Raw genomic sequence first — 19,314 nt, 5'->3', positions numbered from 1 at the left:
CTCCCAAAAAAGACTGATCCGACTGGGCCAGGAGTTGAACCAAATTAGGCTGGTTCAATGGTTTTAATTAAACCCAGGATATGGGCTGAAAACCATAACCGATTGGAGCTCCATCTCAAGTCGTCCTGCATCAATTTCCCCCTCTTAAAAAAAACTCATCCTCGAGTTTTAATAAATCAGGGACTGATCTTGTATGACAGCAGGACTGAATTTTATTTTTTTTTGTTTTTTTTGTTTTTCTTCACTGTACCGCAAAACTGTAACAGGAAAGAGGGGATAAAGAAGAAAAGGAAGGAAGAAGAATAGAATGGGGAAGAGAGATCACAAGGGAAGGAAGAAGATGGGATCCTTCGGCTCTGATACTAGATAATGGGAGACAGAATAGAAGAAGTGAAGAACTAGAAAGAAATCAGAATTTCAGGGGGGGGGGGGGGGAAGAGAAGAAACCGTGAGAAGAAGAAGAAGCAGCAGGAGAGAAGAGGAGAAACCTTGAGAAGAAAAAAGCAGTAGAAGGGGGGGGGGGGGGGGAGTGCACATGCACATCTCATAAACTCAATTCATTCTATTCTTCCATAATTTCAATGATGGGGAATTACATCATATATAAAGAGAAATTAAAGAGTCCTAAAAATAGAAACTACCCATCACATAAATAAATATAATGAAAAAAGAAACTAGCTTAAAACTACTAAGCCCCCACACAAGGACTAGATATAATCCAAAATTATAGGAAACTAACAACCTATCTCTAAAATCTCTCACGCAAGGCAGCATCGTTCTCTCCATTGATCCCCTATTTTATTCCCTTTATTCCCTCCGCGAGCTGGCCATGGGGCCCACACAATCTTGATCATTATATCTACTCCAGTGCTGATTGATAACTGTCCCTCCTAGGCTCCCACAAAATCTGTTAAATACCCTATAATCAGCTATTAATTATCTCCTCCAGTGCTGATTAATAGCTTTCCTCCTAGGCTCCCACGAAATCTGTTAAATACCCTATAAATCAGCAAATTAATGGCTAATAAATATGAAGAATCTCCCACAATATTTGCTGGATCGATGGGGGGGGGGAATACAGGTTGGCTGATACATAAAATTTCTCCCAGAAAAGACTGATCCGACTGGGCCAAGAGTTGAACCAAACTAGGCTGGTTCAATGGTTTTAATTAAACCCAGGATATGGGCTGAAAACCATAACCGATTGGAGCTCCATCTCAAGTTGTCCTGCATCACCACAATGTCGTCGAGATAGAAAATAACAAACTAGTCAAAGTAAGGATAGAAGAGCTTGTCCATGACGGTGCATAGGTGTGGCCAAAGTCAAACATGTCGTGTAGCCCAGGTGGTTATGGTGGTGCTACAAGTCATCATGTCCACCACCTCTCTTGCAGCTCAGGTGTCTATGATGGTGCATATAAGTCATCAAACCCATTTTTCTTGCAGTTGAGTGGTGATGGATGGTGTTAGTGCTTTGCAGTGTTGCTGGCAATTTATGGCTGAAGTAGGGGAAATGAGAGCACTGATGCTGCCACCAGAAGGTGTCATTCATATGGAATATTTGAGATTGTATGAAATACAATAAAGGCATCTGCTCCTCAATTAAGCATACCACAAGTGCCATACATATCATTATCCACATGAAAGAAGAAAAATTCTACCAGCATGCAGCAAAGTTAATTTTTTAACATTTTCTATATAACCAACTTTGCTAGTGTAAGTATTGTATGCATATATGTTTTTTGTTTGTCTGCTTGGCACAATATTGATCAGATTATACCATAGTTGTCACGGCATCTAGGCGACCCAAGGTGTTGGAAGGGGTCTGGACACAAGGTGACACCAGCAAGGCGACCAAGGTGCCTAGACACCTAGGCATTCCCTACCCTAGGAGATGCCTTGACATCTATGGATTATACAAAAGGGAAATGCTTACCACATTGGGACTAGCTAATATAGGATAGACTCCCCTCACACCAAGGCATTGCCTAGCCTGCAGTAAAAAAATAGACAGAGGCTACGGATAACGTTGAAAGAGATGAAAAGCCAATACATACTTAAAGTGATAGCATTGTTGACTATTCTAATGCCCAAAATGAACCCTGACAAATGTTAAGCCTAAACTCAGTTGTGACAGCTAGTCATACCTGTGATGTGCCAGAGAAAGTCCAGTTCAATGAATTTTTAGTAAGACGTGGAATCACAATAGCCACCACGGGCACAGATGGCCGATATTTTGCAACCAACCTATTAATAAAACTTTTCCAGGTCATGATTCCAGGTCACTATTTTTTTCAATCTATTTCTACTAGATAAGTAACAGACATTGGAGATCATAAACATGTAGAAAATACCTTGCTGCTCTCCCAGATGCTGTGAACACGACAATGATCGCCGCCTTGACTTTATTTGCAGCACGTACCTTTGAAAGGCAAGAGGATTATCTTGGTGCTGTTTAAGGCTATAAAGAAAAGCAGACAACCAATTCAAGAATTTTAAATACCGCAGATGAAGCAACAGATTCTGCATGTGACATTGGCTCTCCAACATGTTTGACTATTTTCTTGAAATTAAGACCCTGGTTGTAAACACATTCAGCCTGCAATGAACAGTATTTTTCAGGTGAGGGCGTGAATCATAAAGATACAGAATTATAACAAAGCAAACTGGTTTAAAAGGCCAATGAGCCATTGAGCACCATGTACTGAGCTGTAATGGGAATATTAACAATTTAAATTGTAAGGCATTAGAAGATCTGACATAAATTACTCAGCAAGGATCTGACAATGAAATTTTATAAGAGGTTTGCCTTTTAATTTAGAACAATCTTTTACTGGATATTTGATTTTTAAGAATTCAGCAAAAGAATGATTTCCTAGAGGCAGAAGACAATATATGCATCCTGGATTTCTTTCCCTCTATCTTGATAGGGCAAAGCAAAGTATTCCATTGATGTATGTGCCTATCTGGGCTCAGTTGTGATTAGAAAGTTCCTTGTTTTTTTATCTTCAAGAACGACCCAGTCTAGAGTTTTTTTTTTTGAACCAAAATCAAAGTCTCCCAATTGACAACAAAGAACTCTACCACATACCTAGCAAGCCCAACTGCAGCATCGGTACTATTCCCTTATATTGTGCATTGTTAAACATGAAAGCATTCCAAGACCAGCTGAATTGGGGGGTTGTGATGGTGACAGCTGCTCATTGGTCCCTTCATTATTCATAGTATATCTTTTCATATGGTGATTAGAGACTGGTATTTGATAGTTAGGTCAAGATCATATGTGATCAGTCATTGGACTCCCCCCTTCCCCCCCAATCTTAGAGTTATTAAACTCAATTTTGATGGCAGTAGCATGGAGAATCCAGGACCAGCTGGTACTGCAGGTGTTTCGAGCTCTATTGGTGTAGAGATTGTTTGACAGCTGGACTCAAAGCTGGGATCACTAGACAGAATCCCTTGATATACAGTGGGTGCATTTGATCATTGAATGAGTCTGTCTCAGCCATTGGATGGCTAGAACTGAATCAACAAGGACCATGGAAGCTAACAGAAACATATCACTCCATTGGAGTCTCAGATCTGGAAACACAATTGCCGATAGGCTAGCTGGAGAAGAGGGTAGACAGAGATGACGTGTATGTGGAGCCTAGGGCTGCAACAGGGTCAGGTTGGGCCGGGCTTTTTCAAAGCCTAGCCCAACCCTGAGTCCCCTTAGCTGGGCCCAGGCCCGCCCTGATCCTGACTCAGGGCCTAAATACCTTGACCCTAACCTTGACCTTGATGGGCCAAGCCCAGCCCAAGCCCGCCCTGATTGGGTCGGGCTTGGCCTAATGGCCCTGGCCCTGCAATAATTAAATTAAAATAAGAAGTCTAGAGAAGATGTGAGGGAAGAGACTTGAACCCAAGACCTTTTGGTAGCAAATGGCATTTTTACAACACAAACTGCCAAGTGCACCAAGCACTTGTTTATATTCGTAGTAGCTTCTATTTTTTAATAAATAAAGAAATTTCTTCAGTGCCAAAATCAAGGTCAAAATCAAGGTCGGGCTAAGCCCGAGGTCTCAACCCTGACCCGACCCGACCCTGACTCAGGGCCAGGAATTTCGGGCCCTAACCCGCCCTCAGGGCCAGAAATCTTAGCCCAGGCCCTGTTCGGGCTCAGGGCGGGTTCGGGCCGACAGGGCCAAATTTGCAGCCCTAGTGGAGCCTATCATAATCTTCTGGGGCACCAAGTTTGGGGTTTCTTATAGTCTTCTGATATAGCCTTTTGTAAAGTGCTGTGCACATGATTTTTAAAAAAAATTCTACCAAAGCATTCTTTCATCACTTTATATGGTGGTTGTTACTAACATGCTTTTAAATTGATGATTTCTCCAAGTCAGAGAAATATATATTGAGATAATGTAAGCAGCATGTTTCATTAGAAGGTAGACTTTCTCTAGTCAGTTTTGTTACATTGAATGATTACGGTGAGGATACTCCAAATTATAAACCCAAACTATGTGTTCTGATACCACCTAAAAAAAATGGTCATCAAAAGATTTGGCAAGAGAATTTTGGAGATTCATTTCTCAAAAGCTAGTCCCACTACAACTGGATGTCTATAGCAGTTCTTGAAGGGAGATTCCGATTTCAGCTCTGAAAAGTGAAAACTCCAAATGCTTATTCAGAGCCTCTAATCTAGGGTTTCTAGGGCTTTTGTAGCATCCAAAATAGTGGTAGAAATAAAATAAAGTTCATTATAAAGTTCATAAACTGTTTTCCTTGGAATTTTACAGACCTGAAAGGGTATAGCATTTTATAGTACATGGAGGAGATGTTTATATGGGCATATCAATGTATCTATCTTTTTGGAGAGTTATTTCTTCGAGGAGAAATTCTAACTGCTTTGATCTTCTTCAAGCAGTAATGAATGCGAAGAAAGTCAAAGAAAGGATATGCACAATCTATTACTACCACAAGCTGCCACCCCAGAATAGGTGCTCAGTTCCAGACTTCCAGTAATATCTCCAATTGTTACTTTAGGTCTGACCTGCTGATTCCTTCTTTTTTATGAGTATCTTGGTTCCAACTGTCCTCCAGAAGCATAACTAATTATACTCACAGTTCTCAGCTGATCTGCTATCAGTCCTCATTTTGATGAGTCACTGACTCAAGTCCTCAAGTTTCTACTGTACTTCAAATCAAGGCCTCTACTTTTTATTTTTCCCATTTTCCTTTTTTACATAGGAAGAACAAGAATTTATTGATGTAGACAGCTCTGAATATGAATGCTTGAGTGATCAGAATCGATCACCCAGGCCCTTTATTTATAGTAATCTGAAGTACATGTAATTGAAGTAAAACTCCTCAGTCCTAATCCTACTAGGAATTCCTAGTACAACTAGGAATCCCAGAGTAGCACTCGGCTGAGGAGGAAAATACAATAAAACAGTGGAAAATAAAAAATAAAAGAAAGAAAAAGAGTAATCCTAACACAACTAGGACTGCAATCCTAACACAAACACAACTAGGACTGCAATCCTAACAAAACTAGGACCAGTTCCCCCAATCGGGTAACTAGCCTATCTCAACACTCCCCCTCAAGTTGGAGCATAAATGTCAACCATGCCCAACTTGACAAGAATAGGATGAAAAATCTTTCCACTTAAGCCTTTAGTAAACACATCAGCAAGCTGGTCAGAAGATTGCACAAACGGAACACACACCAGCCCTCCTTCCAACTTTTCTTTAATAAAGTGTCTGTCAACCTCCACATGCTTAGTACGATCATGCTGAACCGGGTTGTGAGCAATACTAATAGCAGCCTTGTTGTCACAATACAACATCATGGGAAGAGGAACAAGAGTCCCGATATCTTGTAATAAACCTTTGAGCCACAACATTTCACAAATACCTTGTGCCATAGCACGAAACTCTGCTTCAGCACTAGATCTTGCCACGACGTTCTGCTTTTTACTACGCCACGTAACAAGATTGCCGCCAACAAATGAGCAATAGCCAGAAATGGACTTTCTATCAGAGGAACCAGCCCAATCCGCATCAGTATATGCTTCGACACGAAGATGACCATTCGGAGACAAAAGAATTCCTTTACCCGGTGCTGATTTTAAATATCGAAGGATCCGGATAACAGCATCCATGTGAGAGGAGTGTGGATCATGCATGAATTGACTAACCATACTCACACATACTGCTATGTCAGGTCTTGTATGAGACAGATAGATGAGCTTACCAACCAATCTTTGATACCGACCTTTATCAACAGGAGTTCCCTCCTTTTCTTTAAGTCTTGTAGTAGCATCCATAGGTGTATCGGAAGGATGACACCCTAGCATTCCAGTCTCGGTCAATAAATCTAGGATGTACTTTCTTTGAGAAAGAAAGATGCCTTTAGAAGATCTAGCAACTTCTATCCCTAGAAAGTACTTTAGTTTTCCCAGATCTTTTATTTCAAATTCTCGCCCAAGATAAGTCTTCAACTGGGTGATTTCATGATTATCATTCCCGGTCACCACAATATCATCAACATAGACTATTAGGAGAGTTACTTTTTCACCATTTTTCTTGATAAACGAAGTATGATCAGCGTTGCTCTGCTTATAACCTGCAGAGACCATTGCCTTATGAAATCGCCCAAACCATGCACGAGGGGACTGTTTCAGTCCATATAAAGCACGCTTCAATTTACAAACTTTCCCGCCGGTCTTATCACAAGAGAATCCAGGTGGAATGTCCATGTACACTTCCTCGTCAAGTTCTCCATGGAGGAAGGCATTCTTCACATCTAATTGTTGTAACTCCCAGCCAAGATTCACTGCACAAGAAAGTAGCACTCTGACAGTGTTTAATTTCGCGACTGGTGCAAAAGTCTCCTGGTAATCGATCCCATAGGTCTGAGTAAATCCTTTTGCAACCAAACGTGCTTTGTATCGATCCACAGTGCCATCTACCTTCTGTTTCACCACAAACACCCACTTACATCCAACTGGTTTCTTTCCTGGAGGAAGAACCACAAGTTCCCATGTATTATTCTTTTTTAAGGCTTGCATTTCTTCCATCATTGCTGCTTTCCACTTTCCATCTGCAAAAGCTTCCTGCCAATTTTGGGGAATACGAACAGAAGAAAGAGAGGAGACAAATGTACGAAATGATGGAGAAAGGGAGTCATAAGAGACTACATGAGAAATGGGGTGCTGGGTACAAGCCCGAATACCTTTACGATGAGCAATAGGTAAATCAGGAGATGAAGGAGAGGATATGTTACCTGGAGATCGATCTGGTTCCAGGGCCGACAACTGTGGTGGTGCTGGAGCTACAGTGGATGGAAGCTGCTTGTATTGGGAATGTCCCCTGTGATATGTTTTGAGATAGAGTCGTTAATTTTCTTCTGAAATTCCCTAATGGTTTGTTGGACTGGAATCACCTCCCCCTGAAGGGAATTATCACCAATAGGATTTTCAGCATCCTCTAAGTTCTCCCCCTGGGGAAAATCCGGTGGAAAAGCCGGTGGGGAAGTAGGAGAGGGGAGAGGGGAGGAAACAACAGTCGAGGAGGGGGGTGAAATAGGTAGTTGGACTCGAGTCCGGGTCTCAGATGGGAAGGTCAACCATCACATCTTCACCAAAAGTCTCCCCGAAGAGGTGTGGGGTGATAATAAGATAGAGTTTCATGAAAGACAACATCCATACTGGTGAAGGTGCGACGGGTAGGAGGATGGCAACACTTATATCCCTTTTGGGAAGGAGAGTAACCTAAAAAAATACATCGAGTCCCACGGGGTTCAAGCTTGCCAGGAGATCGGGTATCGCGAACATAACAGACACAACCAAACTCCTTTGGTGGGATAACAAAGGTGGAGGACCCCTGCAGTAATGAAGCAGGGGTGGCAGAGTCAAGGACTCAAGTAGGGAGCCTATTGATAAGATAAGCAGCAGTCAGGACAGCATCTCCCCAATATTGGGAAGGGACAGAATGGGCAAACATAAGAGCCCCAGTCACCTCAAGAAGGTGGCGGTTTTTTCTTTCAGCCACACCATTTTGGGCTGGGGTATCAACACAACTGTCTGATGGAGTATTCCATGGGCAGCAAGGTCTGCTGAAACCGACCATCCATGTATTCTTTACCATTGTCACTACGCAATATCTTGAGAGTGGCAGTGTATTGGGTCTGAATCATTTTATGAAAATTTTGAAAACAAGAGAAAACTTCACTTTTGTTGTGCATTAAATATACCCATGTACACCTAGAATAACAATCAATGAAAGAAACAAACCAACGGTGGCCTTTAAGGGATGGTTTGCGGCTAGGCCCCCAAACATCAGAGTGAACAATATTAAAAGGAGAAGAGCTTCTTTTATTAGAAATAGAATAAGTAGAACGATGTTGTTTAGCCAAAACACAGGCTTCACAAAAAAAATCATCTTTATGACATTCTTTAGCTAATGCTGGAAATAAAAGGGATAATGTTCCTAAAGGGGGGTGACCTAGTCTATTATGCCATTGTTGAAGTTCAGAAGAAACTAACGCACTTTGAGGGATGGGAGAAGCCAAAGGCGGTGGTGAAGTAAGACTCCCAGTATCAAGCAGGTACAATCCACCATGCATCTTACCACATCCTATCGTCGCCCCCATTGCCAGATCCTGAAACACACAGTGTAAAGGAAAAAAGGTTACTTTACAATTTAGGTCACGGGTAAGACTACTGATAGAAAAAAGATTAGTGGTAAATTTAGGAATATGTAAAACAGATGATAACTGTAAGGAAGGTGTGCAACTGATGGAGCCCTTTCCAGAGATAGAGGAGAGAGAGCCATCAGCTACTCGTACTTTGTCTTTACCAGATGTAGGAGAGTAACGAGTAAAGATACTGGAGGATCCAGTCATATGATCAGTGCCACCGGAGTCTATGATCCAAGGAGAGGAGACTACCGATGCACAGTGACCAACAAAAGAAATACCTGAGTGAGCTAAATTTGAACCTGGAGGAGTGGAAGAATTGGCAGGTGTTGTTGTAGCAGCGGAAGCCTGTAACATATGACGGAAAGCCTGAAGTTCATCCTTGGATAGTCCAGTGTCAGTAGGAGGGGTAGGAGTGACAGCTTCAGTATGATTAGCTTTGTTTTTCGATTTGCGAGCAGCACGTTTAGCCTCAAAGTCGGCTGGTTTGCCATGTATCTTCCAACAGGTGGCCTTGGTGTGCCACAATTTTCCACAATGCTCACATTTAATCTGTGTCTTCTCAAATTTAGAAGTATCAGCAACTGAAGGAGTAGAACCAGCCCCGGTCTGTAATGCTGATCGATTCGAAACTGTAGTATTGAGCATAGCAGTTCTTCGGCGATCTTCACTGTTAACCAAGGCATAAGACTATTCCAATGTAGGGAAAGGGTCTTTGCCTAGAATCTGAACCCTAATTGGGTCGTATTCCACGTTAAGTCCAGCCAAAAAATCATAAACCCTAATTTTGTCAATATGCTTTCTATAGGCAGCAATGTCAGTGGCATTAGTGGGCTGATAATCAGAGTAATGATCAAGTTCTTGCCAATACTTGCGGAGTTCAGCATAGTATTGAGGGATTGATGAATCATTCTGCTTGGTGTCATGGATTTTCTTCCTTAATTCGTAGACCTGAGCATCATTCCCTACCTGTGAATAGGTGTCTTTGGCAGCCTTCCATATCTGGGCAGCAGTGTCTAGGAGAAGGTAGCCCGATGCAATTGAAGGATGCATAGAATGAATAAGGTATGACATGACCATGGAGTCAGTGGATAACCATTTAGTCTTGGCAGCTCCTTCTTCAGTAGGGATAGGAGTAGTGCCTGTAAGGTGTCCTGTGTAGCCACGGCCAGCAACTGTAAGGTAAGTGGATCTGGACCACATTAAATAGTTTGTCCCATCTAGTTTGGTGGAAGAAGCAAAAGGAAGATACTCTGGTCGAGAAGATCCATCAGAGTCAGCTGAAGTGATGTCAGACATCATGTAAAGTTCCTTCAAAAATCAGAAAAAAACTGATGATGTAATAGGAAACCCTAATCGAGTAGAGCCCTGGGTTTTAAGGCTGTATGAGTTGCAGCCCTTAGAACTGGCTGAAACAAGGTTCTAGTGTCTTCCTTGTAGCAGAGAAAGTGTCCTCCAGACAGTGGCCCCTTCAGATGAGCCAATAAAAGCCCTGAATTGGAGAAGATTTGGGTCAGCAGGGACAGATCTGAATGCAAAATAATTGCAGATTTGGATCTGCTGTGGATTGAATTCAGATCTGCAGTTTGAATGCAAAAAATTGCAGCTTTGGATCTGCAGTTTGAAAACAATAGGGTGTAGATCAGAAGGTGCAGGAATCAATCTCCAAATAAAACCAGAAATCCAGCTCGATTAGGGCAGCAGCTTGATCTCCAAGGTTGGAGGAAACCTGTGGCAGGTTCAGATCACCCCAGTATTTGAATGATTTTCAGAGAGGTGTCATGGAGGGCAGCAACTAATTCTTCATTGAATCACCTCAAAGATGCTGCCCTGCATGAAGTAGAGAGTCCGAGAGAGTTGGAGAAGAAGAGAACCAGAAGCCGAGAGTGTGTTGAAGATGGAAACCAGAAAAATCGAGGGAAGCTGTTCTTCAGATCAGAGATGGCTCTGATACCATGTAGACAGCTCTGAATATGAATGCTTGAGTGATCAGAATCGATCACCCAGGCCCTTTATTTATAGTAATCTGAAGTACATGTAATTGAAGTAAAACTCCTCAGTCCTAATCCTACTAGGAATTCCTAGTACAACTAGGAATCCCAGAGTAGCACTCGGCTGAGGAGGAAAATACAATAAAATAGTGGAAAATAAAAAATAAAAGAAAGAAAAAGAGTAATCCTAACACAACTAGGACTGCAATCCTAACACAAACACAACTAGGACTGCAATCCTAACACAACTAGGACTAGTTCCCCCAATCGGGTAACTAGCCTATCTCAACAATTGACAAAAAGAAAGACCAACAAAGATCCATACCAAGACAACCACCACAGACAAACCTACACAAAGATAACCATCCTTCCGTACCCAGAAAAAACACCTACCTCCTGCTTCTGCTACACTATACCAGAACATTTACCTAAAACAGGTTTCCTCAATGATTAACAGCTTACTGTACCCCATCTGGTCATTGAGTGGCACCCCATAGCTTGCCTATGGGAATGCTACCCAGAAGAATGGATGCTTCAGATAAAAATCAAACTCCAGAAGTTGCTATCTTGTAATTGGAAAAAAATTTCCAAAAATGGAAGAAAAGATGTACTCCAAAGAAAAAAGAAAGAAAAAAGATGTCACAGAACATTTTTCCCCCACAGTTCAGTCAGTCACTGATAAAGGCATCAGAAATTGCAAAAATAAATCTACAATAAGCATCAGCACATTAACTTGAAGTACTTATAGGCTTATAGCATAATGTAATAGATAGTTGCTGGATTTTTTTTTTCTTTTGTTCCCTAACAAGTGCAGATACAAGTCATGATACAAGTCATGAACTATGTTGTTTTGGCGAATTATTATTGTGGGGTCATCTTTAAGTTTTTCTTTTCCTTCCCCCCTCCCTCCTCTCTCTTTCCGTGCAGAAATCCATTCTCCTCATATTTGACTTCACTATACTTACTAAAGAGAATTACCCAAAAAAAAAAAAGGAGATTTAGTTGTCAAAAGATCCTATCTTTCTCCTTCTAATTACAAATCTACCATACACCATTGTATATCAACTCTCAAATTAGCAGATATGAAGACTTACTTCAAAACAAATTCTCCCAACAGTTTGTATTGTTTCAATAGGATAGAGACCTCGAAGTGTTTCTGCACCTAATAAAATACCGTCTGTGCCTGAGATATGTAAACATTGAGGAACAAAAACAAATATCATAGTATTAGGCACTTTGAACAAACTGGAAAATAGTATAAAGCTACAGATGTATTATGTATTTAGTTTATGGACCATCAAGGACAGCATTTGCGACATCAGTTGCTTCTGCCCTAGTAGGCCGTAGATTCTCAACCATACTATCCACCACTCTGGTAATTATGGCAGGCTTCCCGGAGATGTTACACTTGTGAACAGCAGACTTCTGAAATAAGAATACCTACAGTAAGAGATATTGTAAGTGTCCATGTATCAGTATGCAGAAAAAATACAAAAAAGATTTTCGCATAATATTTCTCGCATGCTATATAGTGTCGTTATTGTTACCTCATCCAGATGCCAAAGCACAAATTTTTGTCATATCCAGAACAACTTGTTCTCTCCATAACTTAAATCATAAGAATTGTTTACTATCATTATATCATGTAGTAAGAAGTTCAGAAAGGTGTCTGGTAATAGGTAATATTAGACATATTGGCATGCAAGCAATCTAGGATCTAGCATTGACATAGGGACAACTCTCAGAGTTTGACATGGTCAAGAAAATTAAAAAACAACAGAAATTGGATCTATTGATCAGAAATACAACAGTTTCTAAAACCGGACTGCAGGTTGAACCAAAAATAGCCCTGATTCCCTTTTCCATTTTCCACTGGTTTTGAGGAGAAAACAGGCCAAAACTGAGGAAAAACCACAAACCAAAAAGTGGGGTGGTTGGTCCGGTCTTTTCTGATCTGGCCTCTGGTTTGGTCCAGTTTTTAAAAACTATGAGCAGTGCAATTGAACTGGGTCCAATGAGCCACTTACCAACTTGCTTATCCCAAATAAAATGCAGGAGAAAATTATTACATCATAAGTATCATATTAAATTTAACAATTAGCTTCTGCATTCATACCTATAGACAAGGAGATAAACGAACAGACATCATGACGTACAAACTTCTTATGGGAAAAGACACAACTCATTCGCCAGCAAATGTTGCTTCATATTGTGTTTGGAGTGGGGGGCAGTGGAGGAGAAAATATATTCAGATGGATCATACCATTATTTGGCGGAATGTCAGAACTTGACACAAGCCCCGACTCTGGTACCTTACCCATTTAGAAGAGTATGCGATGCAAAACACAAGCATCTCCCCAACCCAAGGCACATCCATAGAAACCAATATGTTGACATTCTGGCATTTATAAGTTTATCATGCATGTCCACATGCAGTCAGATGCAAGTCTGGGAAAATTGTGGCTTGTGTCATTATGACCACAGCCCTCTTTATTTATGGTAGAAGAAGAAATATACTAGAATATTCCAGATATAAAATACCGAATATACCCTTATACCCTGTTACATCCATATTACAACACTCCCCCTCAAGTTGGTGCATAAATATCACACATGCCCAACTTGGACACAATCAGGTGAAACAACTTACAACTAAGACCTTTAGTAAAAAATCAGCTAACTGATCTCCGGACTTTGTACAGAACACAAACAACTCCTTGATCCAGCTTCTCTTTGATGCAGTGACAATCAATTTCTACATGTTTCGTCCTATCATGCTGAACAGGATTATGTGCAATGCTGATCACCGACTTACTATTACAGTACAACATCATAGGCAGTGTTACTAGTACAACACTCAAATTGGAGACCCTGCAGCCACAGCCACTCATAGATACCTTGGGCCATAGCCTTAAACTCAGTTTCAACACTAGATTGAGCATCAACATGTTTCTTGCTTCTCCAAGTAACAAGGTTACCGCCCACAAACGTGCAATAACCAGATGTAGATCTGCGGTCATCAAGAGAACCTACCCAATCGGTATCAGTGAAGGCCTCAATACGAAGATTATTATGAGGAGAGAACAAGACACCTTTCCTTGGAGCAGAGTTCAAATAACAAAGAATATGAAAGACAACATCCAAGTGAGTAGAATAAGGATCATGCATATATTGGCTAAGTAGACTCACGGCATAGGGAATGTCAGGCTGAGTGTGTGAGAGATATATCAGCCTCCCAACCAACCTTTGATATCTGCCTTTGTCAACTTGCCAGCTCTTGAGATGAGCATTGGCCTCAATAAGAGTATTTGCAGAGCGACATTCGAACATTCCTGTCTCAAAGAGGAGATCAAGAGTGTACTTTCTTTGAGAGAGAGAGATTACTTTGGTGGAATGAGCGAGCAACTTCAATGCCAAGGAAGTAGCATAATTTCTCGAGATCTTTAATCTCAAATTTTTTTACCCAAGTAAGCCTTCAACTGGGTTATTTCATCTGGATCACTTCCATAAACCACAATGTCATCAATATATACGATAAGCACTGTGATCTTATCACCTGAACGTTTGATAAAAAATGTGTGATCAGGATTAGTATAGCCTACTGACACCATGGCTTTATGAAACCTGCCAAACCACGCTCTGGGTGATTGTTTCAGCCCATATAATGCTCGCTTCAATTTGTAAACCTTTCCCAGAGTTTACTGACAAGAGAAATCAGGAGGAATTTCCCTGTATACTTCTTCCTCAAGTTCGCCATAGAAGAATGCATTCTTCACATCAAGCTGTTGCAGTTTCCACCCCAGGTTGACAACACATAAAAGAATGACACGAACGGTATTCATTTTTTCCATAGGAGGAAAGGTCTCCTGGTAATCGTCCCATAGGTCTGGGTAAATCCTCTAGTGACAAGCCTGGCCTTATATCTGTGCATAGTACTGTCCACCTTCTGTTTCATTGTGAACACCCACTTGAACTCACAGGTCTCTTATTTGGAGGAAGAAACACCAACTCCTAAGTATCATTCTTTTGAAGTTCGTTCATCTCCTTGAGTATGGCCTCTTTCCACTAAGGATCTGCAAGTGCCTCCTGCCAATTCTGAGGAACAAAAACAAAAGAGAAGGAGGACACAAACACACAGTAGGAAGGAGAAAGAAAATGATATGAAACAACGTGATATGGGATGTTGAAAAAATGTTCTACACCTTTTCGAATTGCAATTGGCAAATCAAGAGAAGGATCAATGTTACTAGAAGGAAGAATGTTACCAGATGGAGTAGAACCCAGATCAGCAAATGGTGTTTCGATGGGTAGAGTTGGTGCTAGTAGAGTAGGTACACTGGTGGTGGTGTCAACATGTTGTTTCTGAGAATAGACCCGCAAGGACGGTTGATGATGTTGTTGTTGTGTGGTCTTTGTCCGTAATTTCCCCTAAACTGAAGTATCCTCCGTCTCAACCAAGGACTCATCCAAGGACTATCAAGAGGAATCAATGAAGGCACATCTTCACCAAATGTACCAGACTCCCCCTGAAGAGGTGCCGAATAGGGGAAATAAGCAAAGTTCTCGTGGAAGACCACATCCATAGTAATCAACATATGCCAAGTAGAAGGATGATAGCATTTATAACACTTTTGAGTAGCCAAGCATTCAAGGAAAATACATTTGAGCCCAGGGTTCAATCTTACCAGGAAAACGATGGTTACAAGCAAAACAAACACACCCAAATACTTTAGGAGGCACAATAAATGATGAAGAGCCATGTAGAACATCAAGAGGAGACCAAAAATCCAATACACGAGTAGGCATGCGGTCACTCCAATACTAGGAAGCAACATTCATGGCAAATATGAGAGAATGAGCCACCTCCAATAGGTGCTGGTTCTTCCACTCTGCCATTCCCTTCCCAGCAGGTGTGTCAACACAATTAGTTTGGCGAATAATACCCTGATCAGCAAGGTAAGTCTGGAATGGTCCTTCCATATATTCCTTACTGTTGTCACTATGAAGAATCTTCACCTTAGCATCAAATTGTGTTCGAATCATGATATGAAACATCTGAAAGCACCGAAAGACTTCATTCTTATGGTACAGTGGTTTAGGTAGTGCATGTGTGACAATCAATGAAGGTTAAAAGCATCACAATGAAAATCATGCAGATTACACTGCTTAAATTAACTAGGGAATACTCTAGCTAAGGTGCCAATGGGTGGATGACCCAATCTTCTATGCTATTGATGCAAATCGGTCAAGGCTGATGGAGTTGAAATTGTCTGGTGAGTCTGACTGAGAACAGCTGAAATTGAAGGGAGAGCATCCTCAAGCAAGTATAGACCACCCTGCACTCTACCACAACCAAATCTAAGTCTTGAAAGACAATGAGATGGAAAAAAAAGTGACCTTACAACCCAAATCTCTAGTGATACTACTAACAGTAAGAAGATTAGTAGAGAGGTTACGAACATGTAAAACGGATTGAAAACATAATAACGATGAGAAATGAATAAAACCATTTCTAGACACAGAGGAGAGGGAACCATCAGCTACCCAACTCTGTCTTTCCCTAAAGAAGGAGAATACTGAAAGAATAAATTGGAAGAACCAGTCATGTGATCAGTTGCACCAAAGTTAAATATCCAAGGATGGGATACAACCAAGGCACAATGACCATCAAAAGAGATATTTGAGTGGGCAAAATTTGAATCAGAAGTAACCAAGGCAGGTGCAGAGACCGGTGGTGATGAGGTAGAAGGCTCCAATTTGGTCATGAGACGCCTGAGAGTTTGCAGGTCATCCTGAGAAAGAGAAGAACCTGTGAGTACAGTATCGGATGTCTCAATATGATGCGTATGGGCTAGAGTAGATCGACCTCGACCACCACCACGACCAGGACCACGAGAGGTGGTTGGTTGGCCATGAAGCTTCCAACAGTGGTCTTTAGAATGACGCTCCTTTACACAATAATTGCACCTGACAAGTTCCTGATCAGAACTGGAATGATCACTGAAATGTGTGAAACCACCCCGAGACTGAGTACTAGAGCCAGAACTTGACCGCTCCTGTGATATGGTCTGCAACATCGCGGTACAGCGACTCTCTTCCAACAGTAGCAGAGAATATGATTGCTCCAAAGAGGGAAAAGGATCTCTGCTGAGAACTTGAGCATGAATCTGATTGTACTCGACATTAAGACCAGCCAAGAAATCTATTATCCTCACATTTTTTGAAGTTGGTAGCATCCTCAGGGCAGGTAGCCTGAAAGTCTTCATAAAAATCCAACTCCTGCCACAGTTCACGTAACTCAGAGTAGTACTGTGACAGAGTTCTTTCTGCTTGGTCTCATAAATCTTCTTCCGCAACTCATGTACTTGGGCATCATTACCAACCTGAGAATAAGTCTCCTTAGCAGCATTCCAGATTTTGGCTGCTGTATCAAGCAGTAAATAACCCTGAACTATATTAGGTTGCATCAAATTAATGAGAAACAACATGACCAACGCATTGTCTGAACTCCACTTTTTCTGAGGCTGACTGGTAGCAGTAGGTTTTACCGTCTCGCCCGTAAGGTAATATACCCATGGAAACTTTCTTAATCATTAACAAGAGTAATTATGTGACTAACTCAATTGCTTATTAATTTGACAGATTACATAATTTGAATACAAAGTATGAGAATGGGCTAAAGATCTATTTGAAAGATAACTTAGACTTGAATAGAGAAGTATGACGAAGGACTAACAATTGCAAAGTGTTGAAAAGCTTAATCACCGTATCTACTATCAAGTAAATTTCTAAGTTAGTTACACAATCATGATTAGAAAAGTTACTATTTCTTTGCTTTAACATTACTTCCTTTCCTTTCACTTTACTTGTAATCAAACATAGCCTTAATCTCCTGATTCCTGAAGAAAACAAGCATATATGATTTTAAAAAAAAAAAAAAAAAAAAAAAGATTCATAGGCCACCTCATAAACGAAGACAAGTATTTATGCAGTGATTGCAACAGAATGGTTTTGGGTTGGGTTTACGCTTCAGGCTAACCTGAAGATGACCCAACTGGCCATGGAGATAATATGGAGAAATTCAGCAAGGAAATACGTAGAATAAGTGGAGAAGTATGCAGGCTATAAACAATTATCTAAGGTCTTTAATGTTAAAGTCAATCCATTACAGCGGCCAGTGTAGCAAATTTGCTGACTATGTGCTTACCAGAAAAACACCAAAAACAAGTACTATTAAATGACACAGAGAGAGAGAGAGAGAGAGAGAGTAAATAAGATAAAAGTACTTTCAGAGCCTCCAGTCATGCTTGTTAATACCTTAAATGTTATAACCACAAACTTGGAGTGTACTTGCGGAATCATTTTAATGGCCAAAAAACCGAATATCGCAGCCACGGTCCAAACTTAAATGGAAAAAAGAAGAATAAAATATAGGCACAGGCCAAACTAGTCATAAGCCTTCCAGGACAAATGTATCAATTTCTTCAAATTTGCACATTTGAAGTTTTAATTTCTACACAGGAAGTACTGGGTAAGGACAAATGACTGGTCCAATGGGCAATTGTGCTGTGGCTACAACACAGACTTGAAGAATTTCACACACATCATTCAAATAGACATAACCACTTAAAAGATTCTCCATGCCAAAATATGACATAATTGAATGACTACATTATTCAATCTACAGAATCTATTTAGCTGACATCACATTCTCTGGACCATCAAAAGAATACAACAGATCAGAAAGATCCAATAATCTCAGACTTGGGCCAAGCAGATGTTCTTGGTGGGAACAACAAAATGACGTCCAGTCGATGTGATATTCGAATAAGGCAGAAGAGAACAAGATACACCCATTGAGATAGCCAGTTTTTACGCCGCAAAAGGCCAGATATGAAGCCCCAGTCCAGCCCAGCTTTAGCCATGAAAAGACCTATTGAGTTCCAGCTTCAAAAGGCCCATTGAGTCCAGTAGTTACAAGCCTGTTTATGTTTATGTTAGGCCCACTCAATGGGCCAGTTCTGGACCCATTAAGAGCTATATTAAGTTGAGACGTGTAGGAAGTTAAGTGTTTTATTTCCCCTTTAAGTATTTTGCTGTTAAGCCACATAATTGTAGTCCTGGCTGCTGTTGAATAATTATCCCATTTCAATGTAATGTAAAACACACACATAACTGGAAGTATTTCTACAGTTATAACTATATAAATATTATCATAAAGAGGTTAGCAACATAATGCAAATCATCTCAAACCAACTTAACTCGACTTAACCTTTTCCAACTAAATTTGGTAAGCTACACGAATCCTGTTTCGCCATTCAACTTTGTTTAAAGCCATTAACAATAAAGTACATTGTCAGCATAATCTCGAAAAACTATTCAATGCATTATCATAAAAACATTAACAATAAAAGGCACTGTCAACGTACTCACAAAAGAGCACGAATCATGTCCTTGTACAAGTACCGTCCAATGCCCTCCAGGGCCAGTCACATGAAATCTACAGTGGGACCCACAGGAGGAGTGGATTCCATGTGACTGGCCCTGGAGGGCATTGGACGGTACTGGTACAAGGACACGATCCAGCCTCCTCACTAAAAGGATGAACTTAACGGTTGCAATTTCTAGGGTGACAAATAC

General features: G+C 40.8%; 1 protein-coding gene across 2 annotated transcripts in view; it reads right to left on the bottom strand.

Moving 5' to 3' along the window:
• Positions 1–19,314, bottom strand: part of LOC122652561 (pyruvate kinase 2, cytosolic-like) — a 90,071-nt gene that overhangs the window by 13,809 nt on the left and 56,948 nt on the right. For both annotated transcript variants that reach the window (XM_043846344.1, XM_043846343.1), the window contains 6 exons: positions 11,970–12,114; positions 11,769–11,857; positions 2,504–2,599; positions 2,355–2,422; positions 2,148–2,247; positions 1,937–1,993 (listed from right to left, as the gene is read on the bottom strand). In XM_043846344.1, coding sequence (XP_043702279.1) covers positions 1,937–1,993; positions 2,148–2,247; positions 2,355–2,422; positions 2,504–2,599; positions 11,769–11,857; positions 11,970–12,114 — 555 coding nt within the window. The remainder of the gene's footprint in view (positions 1–1,936; positions 1,994–2,147; positions 2,248–2,354; positions 2,423–2,503; positions 2,600–11,768; positions 11,858–11,969; positions 12,115–19,314) is intronic.

This window comes from Telopea speciosissima, chromosome 2, assembly GCF_018873765.1.
Source record: "Telopea speciosissima isolate NSW1024214 ecotype Mountain lineage chromosome 2, Tspe_v1, whole genome shotgun sequence".
In the NCBI taxonomy this organism is placed as follows: Eukaryota; Viridiplantae; Streptophyta; class Magnoliopsida; order Proteales; family Proteaceae; genus Telopea; species Telopea speciosissima.
Note: the sequence above shows the minus strand (reverse complement) of the source record. Positions and strands in the feature narration are given on the sequence as shown.